The 18,156-nt window shown below is 37.3% G+C and overlaps 1 protein-coding gene across 1 annotated transcript in view; it reads left to right on the top strand.

The window, feature by feature from the left end:
- Nucleotides 1-804: 804 nt before the first annotated feature.
- The window catches only part of LOC137404988 (mucin-2-like), a 32,972-nt gene continuing 15,620 nt past the window's right edge, over nucleotides 805-18,156 (top strand). The window contains exons 1-4 of the mRNA XM_068091216.1: nucleotides 805-3,422; nucleotides 5,388-8,065; nucleotides 10,158-10,343; nucleotides 13,957-14,101. Of these exons, the coding sequence (XP_067947317.1) occupies nucleotides 805-3,422; nucleotides 5,388-8,065; nucleotides 10,158-10,343; nucleotides 13,957-14,101 (5,627 nt within the window). The remainder of the gene's footprint in view (nucleotides 3,423-5,387; nucleotides 8,066-10,157; nucleotides 10,344-13,956; nucleotides 14,102-18,156) is intronic.

Here is an 18,156-nt window from a genome sequence, read left to right as displayed (position 1 = left end):
CATAGCCAAGTGTATACTGCTATGTAATCAAGCATATTGCTAACTCCTTCACTGCAAAAATACTCAAAATGCACAAAAAGCTGCCAAGAACTACTATAACTTGATGCTCTTAATTGCCTTTCATAGCAAACAGCTAATTGCTTCTGAAACTATTGTTGGCAGTCTAAAGGGCTATGTGGATGAAATATTGAATAAGTTGACATTTTTATTTAAAGTGATGGTTCACAAAAGTTGGGTGTACAAATCAAAAGTATATGCCAATATTTACTATAATAAAGTGAAGCCCTTCGTCTGTACAAACAAATTCTAATAATAAATTGACGCTAAACAAACGGTTTCGCACAAGGAACTAACTGAGGTACTCCAATTTACAGTCCAGCATTCTAACCACTATAAATAATAGACACGAACATAGATTATAAGATAACGAATTAATATTAAATATAGTGAGTACTTATAACGATCTCTCATTGAGCTCAAGACTGCCAAGCATGCTAGTATTAAGAGCAATATTTCAAGTTTTCCTGGATGTAAATATGATTTATGCTAACAGATGAATGTTCTTTGATCAGTAACTACCTGGAACCTGAACCATACCAAATCTCAAACCTCATCTGAAAATGTTAAACATGCAAAAACTTTTTTTCAGATTTTGGCAGATGCTAAAATATAGCCGAAAAGAAATCAAAAACACTAAAAGAAATCAAAGTGTGATAGTGCAATGAATGCGATTGCATTGGTAAAGTATGCTCAGATGCCAAACATTGCTATCATTTGACTTTTGTAGGAAGGACAGGCAAAATTATGGCTACTTGCGGTCTGTTTATGGTTGCTTGTGAAATAGTAAACAACAGGACAAATGCTGAATTAGCTAACACAGCCTATACGACTACCCCTGAACCAACAACATCGACAACTACTCCTGAACAAACAACATCGACAGGTACTTTTATACCAACAACAACTACAGCTACTCCTGAACCAAAAACAACTGCGGCTACTCTTGAACCAAAAACAACTACAGCTACTCTTGAACAAACTCCTACAGATACTCTTGAGCCGACAACACCTACAACTACTCTTGAACCAACAACACCTACAACTACTCTTGAACGAACTACATCTACAGCAACTCCTGAGCCAACAACACCTCCAACTACTCTTGAACGAACTACATCTACAGCAACTCCTGAGACAACAACACTTACAACTGCTTCTCAACCAAAAACATCGACTGCCTTTCTTGAACCAACAACAACTAGAACTACTCTTGAACAAACAACCGCTACAGCTACTCTTGAATCAATTACATCTACAGCTACTCTTGAACGAACAACATCTACAGCTACTCTTGAACAAACAACATCTACAAGTACTCTTGAACCAACAACATCTACAAGTACTCTTGAAACAACAACAACTACGGCTATGCTTGAACAGACTACTACAGCTACTCTTGAACCAACAACCATTACAATGGCTTCTGAGCCAACAACATCTACAGCCATTCTTGAGTCAACAACACCTACAGCTACTCTTGAACCAACAACATCTACAGCTACTCTTGAACCAAAAACAACTACAGCTACTCTTGAACCAACAACATCTACAGCTACCCCTGAACCAAAAACATCTACAACTACTCTAGATCTAGAACCAACAACATCTACAAGTACTCTTGAAACAACAAAATCTACGGCTACTCTTGAACAAACTACTACAGCTACTCTAGAACAAACAACCATTACAATGGCTCTTGAACCAACAACATCTACAGCTACTCTTGAACCAAAAACAACTACAGCTACTCTTGAACCAATAACCATTACAACTACTTTTGAACCAACAACATCTACAGCTACTCGTGAACCAACTCCATCTACAGCTACTCTAGATCTAGAACCAACAACATCTACAAGTACTCTTGAAACAACAAAATCTACGGCTACTCTTGAACAAACTACTACAGCTACTCTAGAACAAACAACCATTACAATGGCTCTTGAACCAACAACAACTACAGCTACTCTTGAACCAACAACATCTACAGCTACCCCTGAACCAAAAACATCTACAACTACTCCTGAACCAACCACATCCACAACTACTCCTAAACCAACAACATCTACAACTACTCCTGAACCAACAACATCTACAACTACTCTTGAACCAACAACATCTACAAGTACTCTTGAAACAACAACAACTACGGCTATGCTTGAACAGACTACTACAGCTACTCTTGAACCAACAACCATTACAATGGCTTCTGAGCCAACAACATCTACAGCCATTCTTGAGTCAACAACACCTACAGCTACTCTTGAACCAACAACATCTACAGCTACTCTTGAACCAAAAACAACTACAGCTACTCTTGAACCAACAACATCTACAGCTACCCCTGAACCAAAAACATCTACAACTACTCCTGAACCAACCACATCCACAACTACTCCTAAACCAACAACATCTACAACTACTCCTGAACCAACAACATCTACAACTACTCCTGAACCAACAACATCTACAAGTACTCTTGAAACAACAACAACTACGGCTATGCTTGAACAGACTACTACAGCTACTCTTGAACCAACAACCATTACAATGGCTCCTGAGCCAACAACATCTACAGCCATTCTTGAGTCAACAACACCTACAGCTACTCTTGAACCAACAACATCTACAGCCACTCTTGAAACAACTACAGCTACTCTTGAACCAACAACATCTACAACTACTCCTGAACCAACAACATCTACAACTACTCTTGAACCAACAACATCTACAAGTACTCTTGAAACAACAACAACTACGGCTATGCTTGAACAGACTACTACAGCTACTCTTGAACCAACAACCATTACAATGGCTTCTGAGCCAACAACATCTACAGCCATTCTTGAGTCAACAACACCTACAGCTACTCTTGAACCAACAACATCTACAGCTACTCTTGAACCAAAAACAACTACAGCTACTCTTGAACCAACAACATCTACAGCTACCCCTGAACCAAAAACATCTACAACTACTCCTGAACCAACCACATCCACAACTACTCCTAAACCAACAACATCTACAACTACTCCTGAACCAACAACATCTACAACTACTCCTGAACCAACAACATCTACAAGTACTCTTGAAACAACAACAACTACGGCTATGCTTGAACAGACTACTACAGCTACTCTTGAACCAACAACCATTACAATGGCTCCTGAGCCAACAACATCTACAGCCATTCTTGAGTCAACAACACCTACAGCTACTCTTGAACCAACAACATCTACAGCTACTCTTGAAACAACTACAGCTACTCTTAAACAGACAACATCTACAGCTTCTCTTGAACAAACAACATCTACAACTACTCCTGATTCAACTACATATACAGCTACTCTTGAACCAACAACATCTACAGCAACCCTTGAACCAAAAACAACTACAGCTACTCTTGAACAAACAACAGCTACAGCTACTTTTGAACCAACCACATCCACAACTACTCCCGAACCAACAACATCTACAACTATTCTTCAACCAACAACCATTACAACTACTCTTGAAACAACAACACCTACAACTACTCTTGAACGAACTACATCTACAGCAACTCCTGAGACAACAACACTTACAACTGCTCCTCAACTAAAAACATCGACTGCCTTTCTTGAACCAACAACTACTAGAACTACTCTTGAACCAACAACCGCTACAGCTACTCTTGAACCAACAACACCTACAGCTACTCTTAAACAAACAACAACTACAGCTACTTTCGAAGCTACTACATCTACAACTAATCTTGAATCAACTACATCTGCATCCACTCTTGAGCCAACAACAATTACAACTACTCATGAACGAACAACATCTACTGCCTTTCTTGAACCAACAACAAATAGAATTACTCCTGATTCAACTAGATATACAGCGACTCTTGAACAAACAACAACTACAGCTAGTTTCGAACCTACTACATCTACAGCTACTCTTGAACTAACAACCACTACAACTACTCCTGAACCAACAACCATTACAACTACTCTTGAAACAACAACATCTAGGGCTATTCTTGAACAGACTACTACAGCTACTCTTGAACCAACAACCAATACACTGGCTCCTGAGCCAGCAACATCTACAGCCTATCTTGAGTCAACAACACCTACAGCTACTCTTGAACCAACTACATCTACAGCTACTCTTAAACAGACAACATCTACAGCCTCTCTTGAACAAACAACATCTGCAACTACTCCTGATTCAACTACATATACCGCTACTCTTGAACCAACCCCATCCATAACTACTCCTGAACCAACTACATCTACAGCTACTCTAGATCTAGAACCAACAACACCTACAACTACTCTTGAACGAACTACATCTACAGCAACTCCTGAGCCAACAACACTTACAAGTGCTCCTCAACCAACAACATCGACTGCCTTTCTTGAACCAACGACAACTAGAACTACCCTTGAACCAAAAACAACTACAGCTACTTTCGAACCTACTACATCTACAGCTACTCTTGAACCAACCCCACCCACAACTACTTTTGAACCAACTACATCTACAGCTACTCTAAATCTAGAACCAACAACATCCACAAGTATTCTTGAACCAACAACCATTACAACTACTCTTGAACAAACAACATCTACAGCTATTCTTGAGCCAACAACACCTACAACTACTCTTGAACCAACTACATCTACAGCAACTCCTGAGCCAACAACAGTTACAACTGCTCCTCAACCAACAACATCGACTGCCTTTCTTGAACCAACAACAGCTACAGCTACTCTTGAACCCACTCCATCTAACACTACTCTTGAATCAACTACATCTGCAGCCACTCTTGAGCCAACAACAATTACAACTACTCCTCAACCAACAGCATCGACTGCCTTTCTTGAACCAACAACAACTACAGCTACTTTCGAACCTACTACATCTACAGCTACTCTTGAACCAAGCCCATCCACAACTACTTTGGAGCCAACTACATCTACAGCTACGCTAGATCTAGAACCAACAATATCTACAAGTATTCTTGAACCAACAACCATTACAATGGCTCTTGAACAAACAACATCTAGAGCTATTCTTGAGCCAACAACACCTACAACTACTCTTGAACCAACTACATCTACAGCAACTCCTGAGCCAACAACAGTTACAACTGCTCCTCAACCAACAACATCGACTGCCTTTTTTGAACCAACAGCAGCTACATCTACTCTTGAACCAACTACATCTACAGCTACTCCTGAATCAACAACATCTACAGCTACTCTTGAGACAACTACATCTACAGCTACTCTTAAACAGACAACATCTACAGCTTCTCTTGAACAAACAACATCTACAACTACTCCTGAACCAACAACTTCTACAACTACTCCTGAACCAACAACAACTACTCCTGAACCAACCTCATCTACAACTACTCCTGAACCAACAACATCTACAACTACTCCTAAACCAACAACATCTACAACTACTCTTGAACCAACAATATCTACAACTACCCCTGAACCAACCACATCTACAACTACCCTTGAACCAACAAAAACTACAACTACCCTTGAACCAACAAAAACTACAACTACTCTTGAACCAACAACATCTACAACTACTCCTGAACCAACAACAACTACCCCTGAACCAACAACAACTACTCCTGAACCAACCTCATCTACAACTACTCCTGAACCAACAACAACAACAAGTACTCCTAAACCAACAACATCTACAACTACTCTTGAACCAACAACATCTACAAGTACTCCTGAACCGACTACAACTACAACTACCCCTAAACCAACAACATCAACAACTATTCCTAAACCAACAACATCTACAACTACCCCTGAACCAACAACATCTACAACTACTCCTGAACCAACAACATCTACAACTACCCCTGAACCAACAACAACAACAACTACTCCTAAACCAACAACATCTACAACTACTCTTGAACCAACAACATCTACAACTACCCCTGAACCAACAACAACTACTCCTGAACAGACATCTACAACTACTCTTGAACCAACAACAACTACAACTTTTCCTGAACCTACAACCTCTACAACTACTCCTAAACCAACAACATCTACAACTACTCCTGAACCAACAACATCTACATTTACCCCTGAACCAACAACAACTACAACCAATCCTGAACCAACAACATCTACAACTACTCCTGAACAGACAACATCTACAACTACTCTTGAACCAACAACAACTACAACAATTCCTGAACCTACAACCTCTACAACTACCACTGGATCAACAACAACTACAACTACCCCTGAACCCACAACAACTACAACTACTCCTGAACCAACAACAACTACTCCTGGACCAACAACAACTACTCCTGAACCAAAAACATCTACAACTACTCCTGAACCGACAACAACTACAACTACCCCTGAACCAACAACAACTACCCTTGAACCAACAACATCTACAACTACTCCTAAACCAACAACATCTACAACTACTCCTGAACCAACAACAACTACAACTACTCTTGAACCAACATCTGCAACTACCCCTGAACCAACAACATCTACAACTACTCCTAAACCAACAACATCTACAACTACTCCTAAACCAACAACATCTACAACTACTCCTGAACCAACAACAACTACTCCTGGACCAACAACATCTACAACTACTCCTGAACCAACTACATCTACAACTACTCCTGAACCAACAACATCTACAACTACTCCTGAACCAACAACATCTACAACTACCCTTGAACCAACAAAAACTACAACTACCCTTGAACCAACAAAAACTACAACTACTCTTGAACCAACAACATCTACAACTACTCCTGAACCAACAACAACTACCCCTGAACCAACAACAACTACTCCTAAACCAACCTCATCTACAACTACTCCTGAACCAACAACAACAACAAGTACTCCTAAACCAACAACATCTACAACTACTCTTGAACCAACAACATCTACAACTACCCCTGAACCAACCACATCTACAACTACCCTTGAACCAACAAAAACTACAACTACCCTTGAACCAACAAAAACTACAACTACTCTTGAACCAACAACATATACAACTACTCCTGAACCAACAACAACTACCCCTGAACCAACAACAACTACTCCTGAACCAGCCTCATCTACAACTACTCCTGAACCAACAACAACAACAAGTACTCCTAAACCAACAACATCTACAACTACTCTTGAACCAACAACATCTACAAGTACTCCTGAACCGACTGCAACTACAACTACCCCTAAACCAACAACATCAACAACTATTCCTAAACCAACAACATCTACAACTACCCCTGAACCAACAACATCTACAACTACCCCTGAACCAACAACAACAACAACTACTCCTAAACCAACAACATCTACAACTACTCTTGAACCAACAACATCTACAACTACCCCTGAACCAACAACAACTACTCCTGAACAGACATCTACAACTACCCTTGAACCAACAACAACTACAACTTTTCCTGAACCTACAACCTCTACAACTACTCCTAAACCAACAACATCTACAACTACTCCTGAACCAACAACATCTACATTTACCCCTGAACCAACAACAACTACAACCAATCCTGAACCAACAACATCTACAACTACTCCTGAACAGACAACATCTACAACTACTACTGGATCAACAACAACTACAACTACCCCTGAACCCACAACAACTACAACTACCCCTGAACCTACAACAACTACAACTACTCCTGAACCAACAACAACTACTCCTGGACCAACAACAACTACTCCTGAACCAAAAACATCTACAACTACTCCTGAACCAACAACAACTACAACTACCCCTGAACCAACAACAACTACCCTTGAACCAACAACATCTACAACTACTCCTAAACCAACAACATCTACAACTACTCCTGAACCAACAACATCTACAACTACTCCTGAACCAACAACAACTACCCCTGACCCAACAATATCTACAACTACTCCTGAACCAACTACATCCACAACTACAGGTAAATTATCTCATTTTCTGGGCCTTACTAAGACTTTAACATTTGCTAACATTTTTTCAATTCTATTATAGTCAGTCTATGCATTTTACTATGTATACTCCCAGTAACAGGAAGGTTTTCATATTTCAATGTTTATAACCCATTTGCTTTACCTTTGACAACAACTTAATCTTAGTCCATGGTGAGACTTATTTATTAGCTTTGCTCAGTTTGGAGTTTGCTGCACTTTGTTCACATCCGAGAGCTTAAAGTTAGAGCACAAGTTAAAGATGTTGTCATGTACTCTTTTCTATAGTTGCCAATAATTACTGCCATGAAGTATATACCAAACAATTTATTTTTCAATATATTATTTCAGTGATATCAATGCAAACACTTGAATACACAGACTCATCTCCTTATGAAAACTTATTGTTTTTATTAGTTTGTGAGCGTTTTTCGCACAACTGGGTTTCAATGGAGCCTCAGTATTGCTTGCTATTTCGAACTGACTGTTAACACAGAAGTGTTTTACACATTCTTTTTGTCGGCCCATCGTCTCTTTTACTTTGGATCGTAAATAGTCCCGAAACAGTGTAATCCTAGAACACCAGTTATATATATATATATATCTCACATTTTTGGTCAAGCTTGTTGCAACACAGCTTTGTATAATGTACAATTAATTGTCTATTTATGGCTATTACCGTATAGTGTGGTGTACAAGTTAACTATCTGGCACCAAATTTCAAGCTTAATAATCCATTCTCGGCTTATACGGCGAGCACGTTTTTTGTCACGTTATCCACTAGCTTTATCCACTAGCTTTATTCACTAGCTTTATATTCACTCACCGTAATTGCCATGATTACCTGCAACTGCTTTAAGCTCAGACGCCAATATAGCCTGAGCCCCACAAATCCTATATAACAACTCCGACAAGCCCACACTTCAGTAATTCATTGGACACATCAACATTCATCAATTTTTTTTCTTTACATGAATCGCGATTCTTGACATAAATCTGTTTTGCGTTGCTGCTTTCCTGTTAAAAACAGCACATACAGTATTATCATAGGTGACAGTTTCGTCCTACTGGCGAGGTGGGCCAGTATGATGGTGAAGTATTGCTTTTCATACCCTGTGCACTTAAAGGACTGGCATTTTTCATTCTTTAGTTAGTTGTTGTACGTATTGCCGACAGTACAAATTAACATGGGCCTTTTATGTTGATGGAGTTTTTGAATGCCATTTCCTCAGCTATGCATCACCAGCTTCTGATGTCGACTGAACTATTATCAATCAAACGATAGGAGCCAGAGAAGGGGGTTGACTTCTACGGCTGGTACATGTTAAAACCAGGGATTTTAAACCAAACTTGTATCCCTTAGCTTATACACTGGGTCGACTTACACCCCAGAGTTTATGGTACCAATCTTTAGGATACAACCTTTCTAGCATACAGCTTCTTTTTATGTGCTATGAACAGGTACAATTTTGTATGTTTTATTCTGTATAACTTTAGGTGACCTGTGTGCCAGTGTAAACTGCTCAAATGCTGGAAGTTGTCTCATCCTTCAAGGAGTTCCTTCCTGCAAATGCATTTTTAACAGGACTGGAGAATTTTGTGAAGTTTTTTACTCGGACTGGTCAGGTTTTAGTCCCTGTTTACAGACCTGTGGTACAGCTGCTACAAAAATGCGAACTCGATTCTGCACTGATATTGGTGAAAGCGAACGACCTGTAGCGGATTGTGCTGGACTTGGACCAACACATGAAACAGTTGTAAGTATTTGCTACATATATCAAAATCTACTGATCATGAGACTGCCATCATCTACAAAAATTAATTGGAAGCATTTACCTCCTATCATATATATATATATATATAAGTGCAGTAAGCTCTGGTATCGCTAAACCGCGTGTTATGACTTTCTGATATTTTAGAAAAGGTCTTCTTGTACAACTTGAGACTAGTTTTTTAACGATACTCGAGTTTTAGTTACTTTATTAAAAATTATTTGTTTTTGTTTCAGTTTAACTATTGCCTTTACTTCTAAATGAACAAATATATTTCAGCTGTGCACAGACCTTCCGGAGTGTGTATGTACAGTTCATCCTTGCATTGATATTAATGGTGAGCACACTGATGCTCCGTGTAATCCAATCGGAGGAGAACTGCATACATGTGTTGAGGAACTTGGTGTAGATGGACAAGGTAACCCTGTTTGTACGCACAGGTGTGACTGTGGCGAAGGTTATGACCATGGACTTCAGAACCAACTAGATGCCTGCTTTGGTAAGAGCTGCTAAAGGTATTCTGGTGCAAGTATTTAACCAGAACTGTCATTTAGTTTTGATCGGTATCGACTAGTATTAACCAGTTACAACTAGTGGATGCCGGTACTGATTAGCGTTGATGAATAGCTATATATTATTGGCTGTTCTTTATCCGTCCGTTTGCCTTTTCTGTAACAAAGCAAAGAGAGTAAAAAATGGTACAATTATTCTGGGGCTGCTGCAAATCGTTGCATAAAAGGGGACGCATTTAAAACGACTGCTGTTGTAATACAAAAATAAAATGCTTTGACATCCGTATTGCACTTTGTAATTTTTAACAATTTAACATTGCTTTGAAAGGCACAGTAATGAAAAATCTGTGAGTTTTTTAAACAATTCTCAAATGAAACTGATTACAGATTTAAGGAATTACAATGTAAATTATAACTTGTACAATGAGGACCACTCATTTAAATGAATCAAATATACAAACTAGATGAATGCCCGGCGTTGCCCAGTTAATAAAAGTCTTTGCAAAGAAAATTTATTTTTGTTTATTATATAACAGCAGTTGCCATTCTAACTTTCAAATTCATATCATAAGAAGAATGTTTCATGCAGTTTAAATAAATTAAGAGAAAAATTAAACAATTGTAAAGGTTTTCAAACTTTGTCAAACAACAATAACTTTCAAACTTCATATCACGAAAAAAATGTTTTGTGCAGGTCAAATAAAATTAAAGGAAAATAAAGCAACTCTAAAAAGGTTTAAATGCAAAAGTGAAATAATTAGCAAGTAATAGCTAAATTAAGTATGTTTTGCTACGATTACAATAAAAGATGATTTGGTAATGATACAATTAATACGAACTGAGAAAACAAAAGAAAAATCTTGAAAATGTTGAATTAATGATAACATTTCATGCATAGAAGTGTGAGTGTGTGTAAAAAAGATTACTGTTCTAGCAGAAGCTATCCATCAAAACTTTGAATACGATGATACTGGTACCTCTTGATACTAGTACAAATGTAAAAGTGAGATATCGTATTGTCTTTGTCTGACCAAACAGAGACAGAGAGTATATGTAGAGAGTATATCTATGGGAAATTATACAATTGTCCGCGTGAAAAAAATTGGCCTTTACCGCGATTTAGTAATTGAACCTTACAAAAAACCAGAAATCGCCAAAAAGCATGGCACGAAAAAACATGGCATTTCATAGAGTTAACAGAGTTTCAACTAATACGTCATTTTATGTGTGAAAACAGAAAAGGGTGTATAAGTTATGTAGTAAAAGCGATGAATTGTAAAAGCTTTTGTAGTCTCGTGGCTAGAGAATTGGATTGCAACCCTGCGGTCGCAATCTTCGTGAGTTCAAGTTAAGCATAATGTGAAGTTTCAATTCCAAAATTTTAATAGCTATAGCTAGACATATCGAAGGACAGACCGACAGACGTTGAGAAATATATATACTAATTCTCATTCATCAATTTAACCAGGTTATTAACTATTGTCAACTGGTTTCGACCAGTATTGATCACTGTTAATTAGTTGATAATAATAGGCTTACTAATTAGGGTCGATTAGTATTAACTATTACTGGTTCGCATCCACTTTTTTCAGGCTAGTATCGACTAGAATTGCTATCAACTAGTTTATCTAAAAACATTTTAATCATATTCAGCCAGTAGATGTTTAGCTAACGGTTTAACGATGTTCATCTATTATAACTAAAGTGTTATAGTTGAAATGCTATGCTTGCGAGTACTCTAACATTATGTTGAGGCTGTTACATTCAAAACATCTATTTGAGTGCTAAGTTTTTATGGCAACACAGAGACACACACTCTATGTCCACTAACATTTATGTTTGTCTTATAAAGATTTCCTATCAGTTTTTGAGTCAAAGTGTAGCCTTAAACTGAATCGAGTTTCTTTCGCAAGTGAATGTTTGTATGAAGATCATGCATTATAATCATAAATTCCGGCATACAAACTGACCCGGCGTATAAGTCGAGGTCTAATGTTTGATTTTAAAATCATAGTTTTGACATGAACCTACCATATAAATCAAACCCTGTTTCAGAGCCAAATCGTTTGACTGCTAATAGTTTAGTTGGCATTAGAGGCAGACGATGAGTAGCTGACGGAATGACATTCAAAAACGTCATCAGCAAAAGCGCATGTATTTTGTGCCGTTAGCATTACGTATAAAAATTAACTAATGAATGAGAGATGACAGTTTTAGTGAAGACCACAAGGCATGAAAAATAATACTTCAACATTGTGCTGGTTAGCCTTACCAACAAAACGAGCTGCCACCTTTGATAAAGCATATTTACATTTTTAACAAAAAGGCCATACCGCAGGACAGATTTCTGTAAGGAATCATGATCCATGTACAAGAAAAAGAACCATAGTGTATGTGTCAAACGGATCACCAAAGTGTGAGCTTGTGGGCAGATACTGCGAAAAAAGCATTAAATTCGAAAAAACACGTCATTCCAGAAGAGAATCATATCAATGATGATTTGAATGGCGAAGAATGGAACTTGGTGTTTAACGTTATTCATGTCGAATATGATTACTAGTATTTTACGTTTTTATGAATAAATCCCTGTATGTCATATTATGTAATTTTAATTTGCGATGGTGTTTGTAAAGTGGAATTTTACTAGAATTTGTGTCATGAAAAAAGGTGACCGCCGTATAAATCAAGAGTTTTTAAGCATAAAATTTGGTGTCAAATTGATGACTTATACGCCGGAATATGCGGTATGCTCATTTCACAGACTCAACCAGAGTAGGAGTTATCTTCCCTCTTATTTATCAAATGCATCTCATCATTGTTTCTAATACGCAGTGATCTAGAGTCAGGTAGCGTAACAAGTGATAGTTTTGCAGTTTGCAACTACCTAAGTGTTGCTATAGCATGGTTGGCTGGTGTAGTGGGTCATACATGTTGGCCAGTGATATGTGGTCTCTGGTGGCTTTTTGATGATGGTTGTTGGTAGGTTTAATTGCTTCCACTTCCCTTTGGCATGTTCTCCATTTGGTGTTGACACAGTTTCTATGATTGATTTCTTCCAATTTTGAAGTTCATACGTGTAATTTTCTTTTGAAATTTCCAGTTATTGGATCTTTTGACATATTTTAGGCGTCTTGCTGCTTGTACGTATTATATGCTTATCCGGTAGTCTGACTGCATTCTCTATTGGTATGTTGTTTTCGCAGTATTTCCATACAACAACACAAAATCTCAAAGTTGTTCAGCAAGAGGCAGAAGATACTAGTTATGAACTTTAATATTATACTTTTAACTTGTATGTTTTTGTTCTTTCATTTGCCTTTCAGTTGTACTGTGCAAACCTGCTGTCACTATTCATTCAACTAGTTTTAAACTTTTGCAATAATCACTTGCATTCTAATTTAGGTTTCACGGTTGTGCTGTGGTTGAAAATCAGTAAAGTTCATTACAGCCACATCCATCAGTAAAATCAGAACCGTTCTAAAGTTCAGTCCTAGCAATGTTTCTACATGGCTAAAGTGTGTCACCATCAAATGTTTGTATATACTTTTGGCTCACTTTTACTGAGTCATTAGCTCATGATGGAATGATTTTTCTATGCAGATATAAATGAATGCTCATCTCCTGGAAATGACTGTTACAAGCCTGGTACAGCAGAGCTATTGGACTCAGTAATCTTCTGCTTAAATATACCCGGCGATTATTTGTGTTTTTGCAGTCTTGGTTATGTGAGCCTTGACGGTAAAATGTGAGTATATACTCATCCAAGTTTTACTTATACAGTCATACTTCAACTTACGAGTGCACGAACATACGAGAAACTTGAGATACAAGTCTGTTTTTAAGCAAGTTCTAACACTAACATACGAGCCATGTTTGAGATACGAGCACACGAGTCCGTGGCCAAGTATGTCGAAGGTGTTTTATGAGAACAGCATCACTCCGTATTTTTCGACTGCTCAGATTATACTATGGCATAGTGTTTTTCAGTTCAGAATTATGTGAGCTAAAAGTATTGTTGGTAGCCCGAAATTTAACTGGTACAACGGTACCAGTTAACGGTATGATGGCTAATGCTATGACCAGCTAACGGTATAATGTATAACAGTATGATGGCTAATGCAAAGAAAAAGCGAATGATACCGTAAGAATTGATAATCATGAAATTACGTATTTAAAAATATTAGAAAGGTGTTCGCGTGATTGAGCTGGCTCGCCAACATGACAGATATATATTCACACTATGCACAATTATTAAACAGAAGAATAAAGGCAAAAATACTAACCGTAGTATCCAAACGGCATAGTGATCTTTAGGACGAGATGGAGAGACTGCTAATGCATATTGATAAAATACAAACAATTAGTAGGCGACAGCCCAACTGTTACTGTGTGAAAAGGCCGGTGCTGTCTATGAAAATAGACATTCGGACAAGTTGGCTAGCGGTCGTGCATTTGCCCTTTTTGACGACACATATGTTCGTCCTTTCCGCAACACGTTGAAAGGACGACAAAGGTAAATGTCCTTAGATAGGTGTTTTTTAAAACGACCGGCTGATCGTGAGAGCGAAACAAAGGAAAAATTAGCTGTGCTGCGAGAAGAAATTGAAACTATGAACGCGAATAAAATTTTAATTACGTCAAGTTTAAAATAAAAGTTTGCTTTCAAGTCGGTGCGTCAGAATTCAAATTTGTCAAAGTCAAATGTTGTAATGAAGAATAACCTTTCTTTCCTTCTTTGGCAAATGCTAGCGTTAGCTGCTATTGTATGTATTCGATTTTACATTTTAATTAATCACATTTTCTTTCATTATTTTCTATTTGTTGCTTTTTGAAAGCATATGGTAAGTTAGGAAACTTACTAGCATGTTTTTTGTTGTTACAATATTTTGTTTTAATTGTTTTTGTGCGTCTTTTTCAGAGTATGGAAACCAATCAATATATATTTAATTGTTCTTCTAGTTGTTATTTAATATTTACTAGATATATATACAGTCAAACATGGATAACTCGTCCACGGATAGCTCGAACACATGGTTAATTCGAACATTTTCTTTGGTCCGTTCCCACGTAATGATAAATTGCTATAGATAACTCGAACTCAACACTGTTAATTCGAACTGTTTTTTTGCCCAACAGCTACCGAAACGGTTGTTTTCGCTTTAGAAAATCACTTTATTCAAAGCCATAGAGGTAAACTTCATCTTTTCGTAATTCATAAGCGTCGTTATTACCACCGTCTGCAAAATATTTTTGTCAATGACTTTTCTAAAAGTTTGGTGAAATTTGATTTATACTGTGATATATATACTACTGTATACTGTATACTACTGTATATATATACAGTCAAACATGGATAACTCGAACTTCAAGGGACCGAGCAAAAGTGTTCGAATTATCAGAGCATTCAAGTTATCAGAGCACTGTCACAAGTCCATATATTTACTTATTTATTAGTAGATACATGTACATATACAAACTATAATATAAATCAAAAGCACAAATGGCTTGTTTCAAATTAAATGCTTCTAATGTAAAGTTTAAAACGTTTTCATGAAAAAGTATAGAGATTTTTCTATCACTTGAGATTGGTTTGTTGTTTGAGGTGATGTTATTGCCAGGACGTTTTTCAGATTGACATTGGCAAAACTTGATCGTTGTTGAAATGCTCAAAAGAAAAGACATTTTTTTCTTTTGGGGTTTTACCCACGATCAATTTTGCCGTTTTTTCTTGAAGTTTATGCAGATTACCTTACTTTACCTGGGATTCGTTAAGAGCAACACTCCGAGGCAGTTCAATTAGAAGTTTTACGAGGTTTTACGGTACATTGTATATCACTCACGCTTTTTGAATAGATACTTATTGAATGTACACACGTATTCTGTGTTTAGGTCAAACGATGAATAGTTTTTTGTAGCTCAGACAACGTATACGTTTAATTACAACATTTTTTAAGACGTTTTAAACATTCAACATTCCGACGTTGATTCAACACGGAATCAACGTCGGAAAACTATTCATCACGGGCTAGCCGAGTCACGCACTCAAGGATTTTTGCCACGCACATACAAAACAACATGCGATTTTTGTTTTGTATGTGCGTGGCGAAAATTCCTGCGCGCGTGACCCGGCTAGCCCATGCTATTCATCGTATCGCAGTATAAATCAAATTTCACCAAACTTTTAGAACAGTCGTTGACAAAAATATTTTGCCGATGGTGGTAATAACGACACTTATGAATTACGAAAAGATGAAGTTTACCTCTATGGCTTTGAATAAAGTGATTTTCTAAAGCGAAAACAACCGTTTCGGTAGCTGTTGGGCAAAAAAACAGTTCGAATTAACAGTGTTGAGTTCGAGTTATCTATAGCAATTTTTCATTACGTGGGAACGGACCAAAGGAAATGTTCGAATTAACCATGTGTTCGAGCTATCCGTGGACGAGTTATCCATGTTTGACTGTATATATATATCTAGTAACTACAGGGCTGAGTATATATATATGTATATGTATATATATATATATATTTGAAAAATTATTGCGAAAATAGTAAACTTTTAGTATTTGCGTTACAAATTTGTTTCGTGCGGAGCACTCATCAGACGCGATTGTACTAAAATGAAAAGCTTTACCGAATGTGCCAAAATATCAGAAATGGGCTCGCTGTGGTAATCATGTAATTCAGTGCTAAGTGTAACCGAGAAGATAACTCCTAGCATGTCTGCAATTAGAAGTCAATTCATTTCTTTTATTTAATGTGCCTAAGTGTGGTTTGCATATTATGAAGTATTTTTCAAGTAAACATAATTTGCATCGTTTTGTTTTGTTTGTGTATGGTTGTGCTTGAGCTAGTATTTTCCATGTTATGTTGTATGTTGAGTTGCTTTCTTTCAACTTCCAAATGTGCTTGCTCAATTCTGTGTGGTGTTGTTTGTTTTTGTGGTTAAACGAGGCTTTATGGTTACTGTATCTAGTTTTAAATTCAGTTGAGCAAAGTCCTATGTAGGTTGCTACGTGGTTGTTTGTGTTGTTGCTTACTGTTGCTTGATATATCACATTTTTGGCTCTGCATTTTCCTTCCAAAGGGCAGTTGTTCTTTTGTCTGCGGTTGCAACTTTTTTCGTTGTCTTCTCTTTGTAGTGTACTGGTTTTATTAAGGGTTTTGTTGCTCCCATCAATGATTGTTTTCATGTTTGGCATTACTGAGTAGCTCAGTTTTAAGGTTTGTCTATTAAATATTGCTTGGAGTGGGTGTTTCTTTGGGAAGCATTTTGTAACTATGCTGAAGAATTTTTGTCCGATATTGGTTGCAACATTGGCGCTGAATGGTGGGTTGTACCATGTGATTTTTCTTTGTCTGTTACATTTTTTAGGGAAACAAAGCAACTGCCACCTTTTATAAAAGAAATGTCAGATTTTGAAAGTAAGATAACAGAAATGATACAAAACATCAAATTCAAGCCATACAACAATGAACTTCAACGAAGACTACTTCAAGACACTAAGACAATACAAGCAAACAATAAAATACTTGTCAAAGCTGACAAAACAACCAATTTTTACAGACTTGAAAATGATGAATACAGCAAAATGTTGCAAAATAATGTGACTAAAACTTACAAAAAAGCTGACAAGACAGCAGTAAACCAAATTACATCAAAAGACAAAGAAATAGCGCACAAATTAGGACTTGAGAAAAGAATTGAGACAATAGCAGAGAAACAGCCATTCATAACATTAAAAGACCACAAAGATAACTTCACAAATCACCCCACGTGTAGACTAATCAATCCAACAACA

This window comes from Watersipora subatra, chromosome 9, assembly GCF_963576615.1.
Source record: "Watersipora subatra chromosome 9, tzWatSuba1.1, whole genome shotgun sequence".
In the NCBI taxonomy this organism is placed as follows: Eukaryota; Metazoa; Bryozoa; class Gymnolaemata; order Cheilostomatida; family Watersiporidae; genus Watersipora; species Watersipora subatra.
Note: the sequence above shows the minus strand (reverse complement) of the source record. Positions and strands in the feature narration are given on the sequence as shown.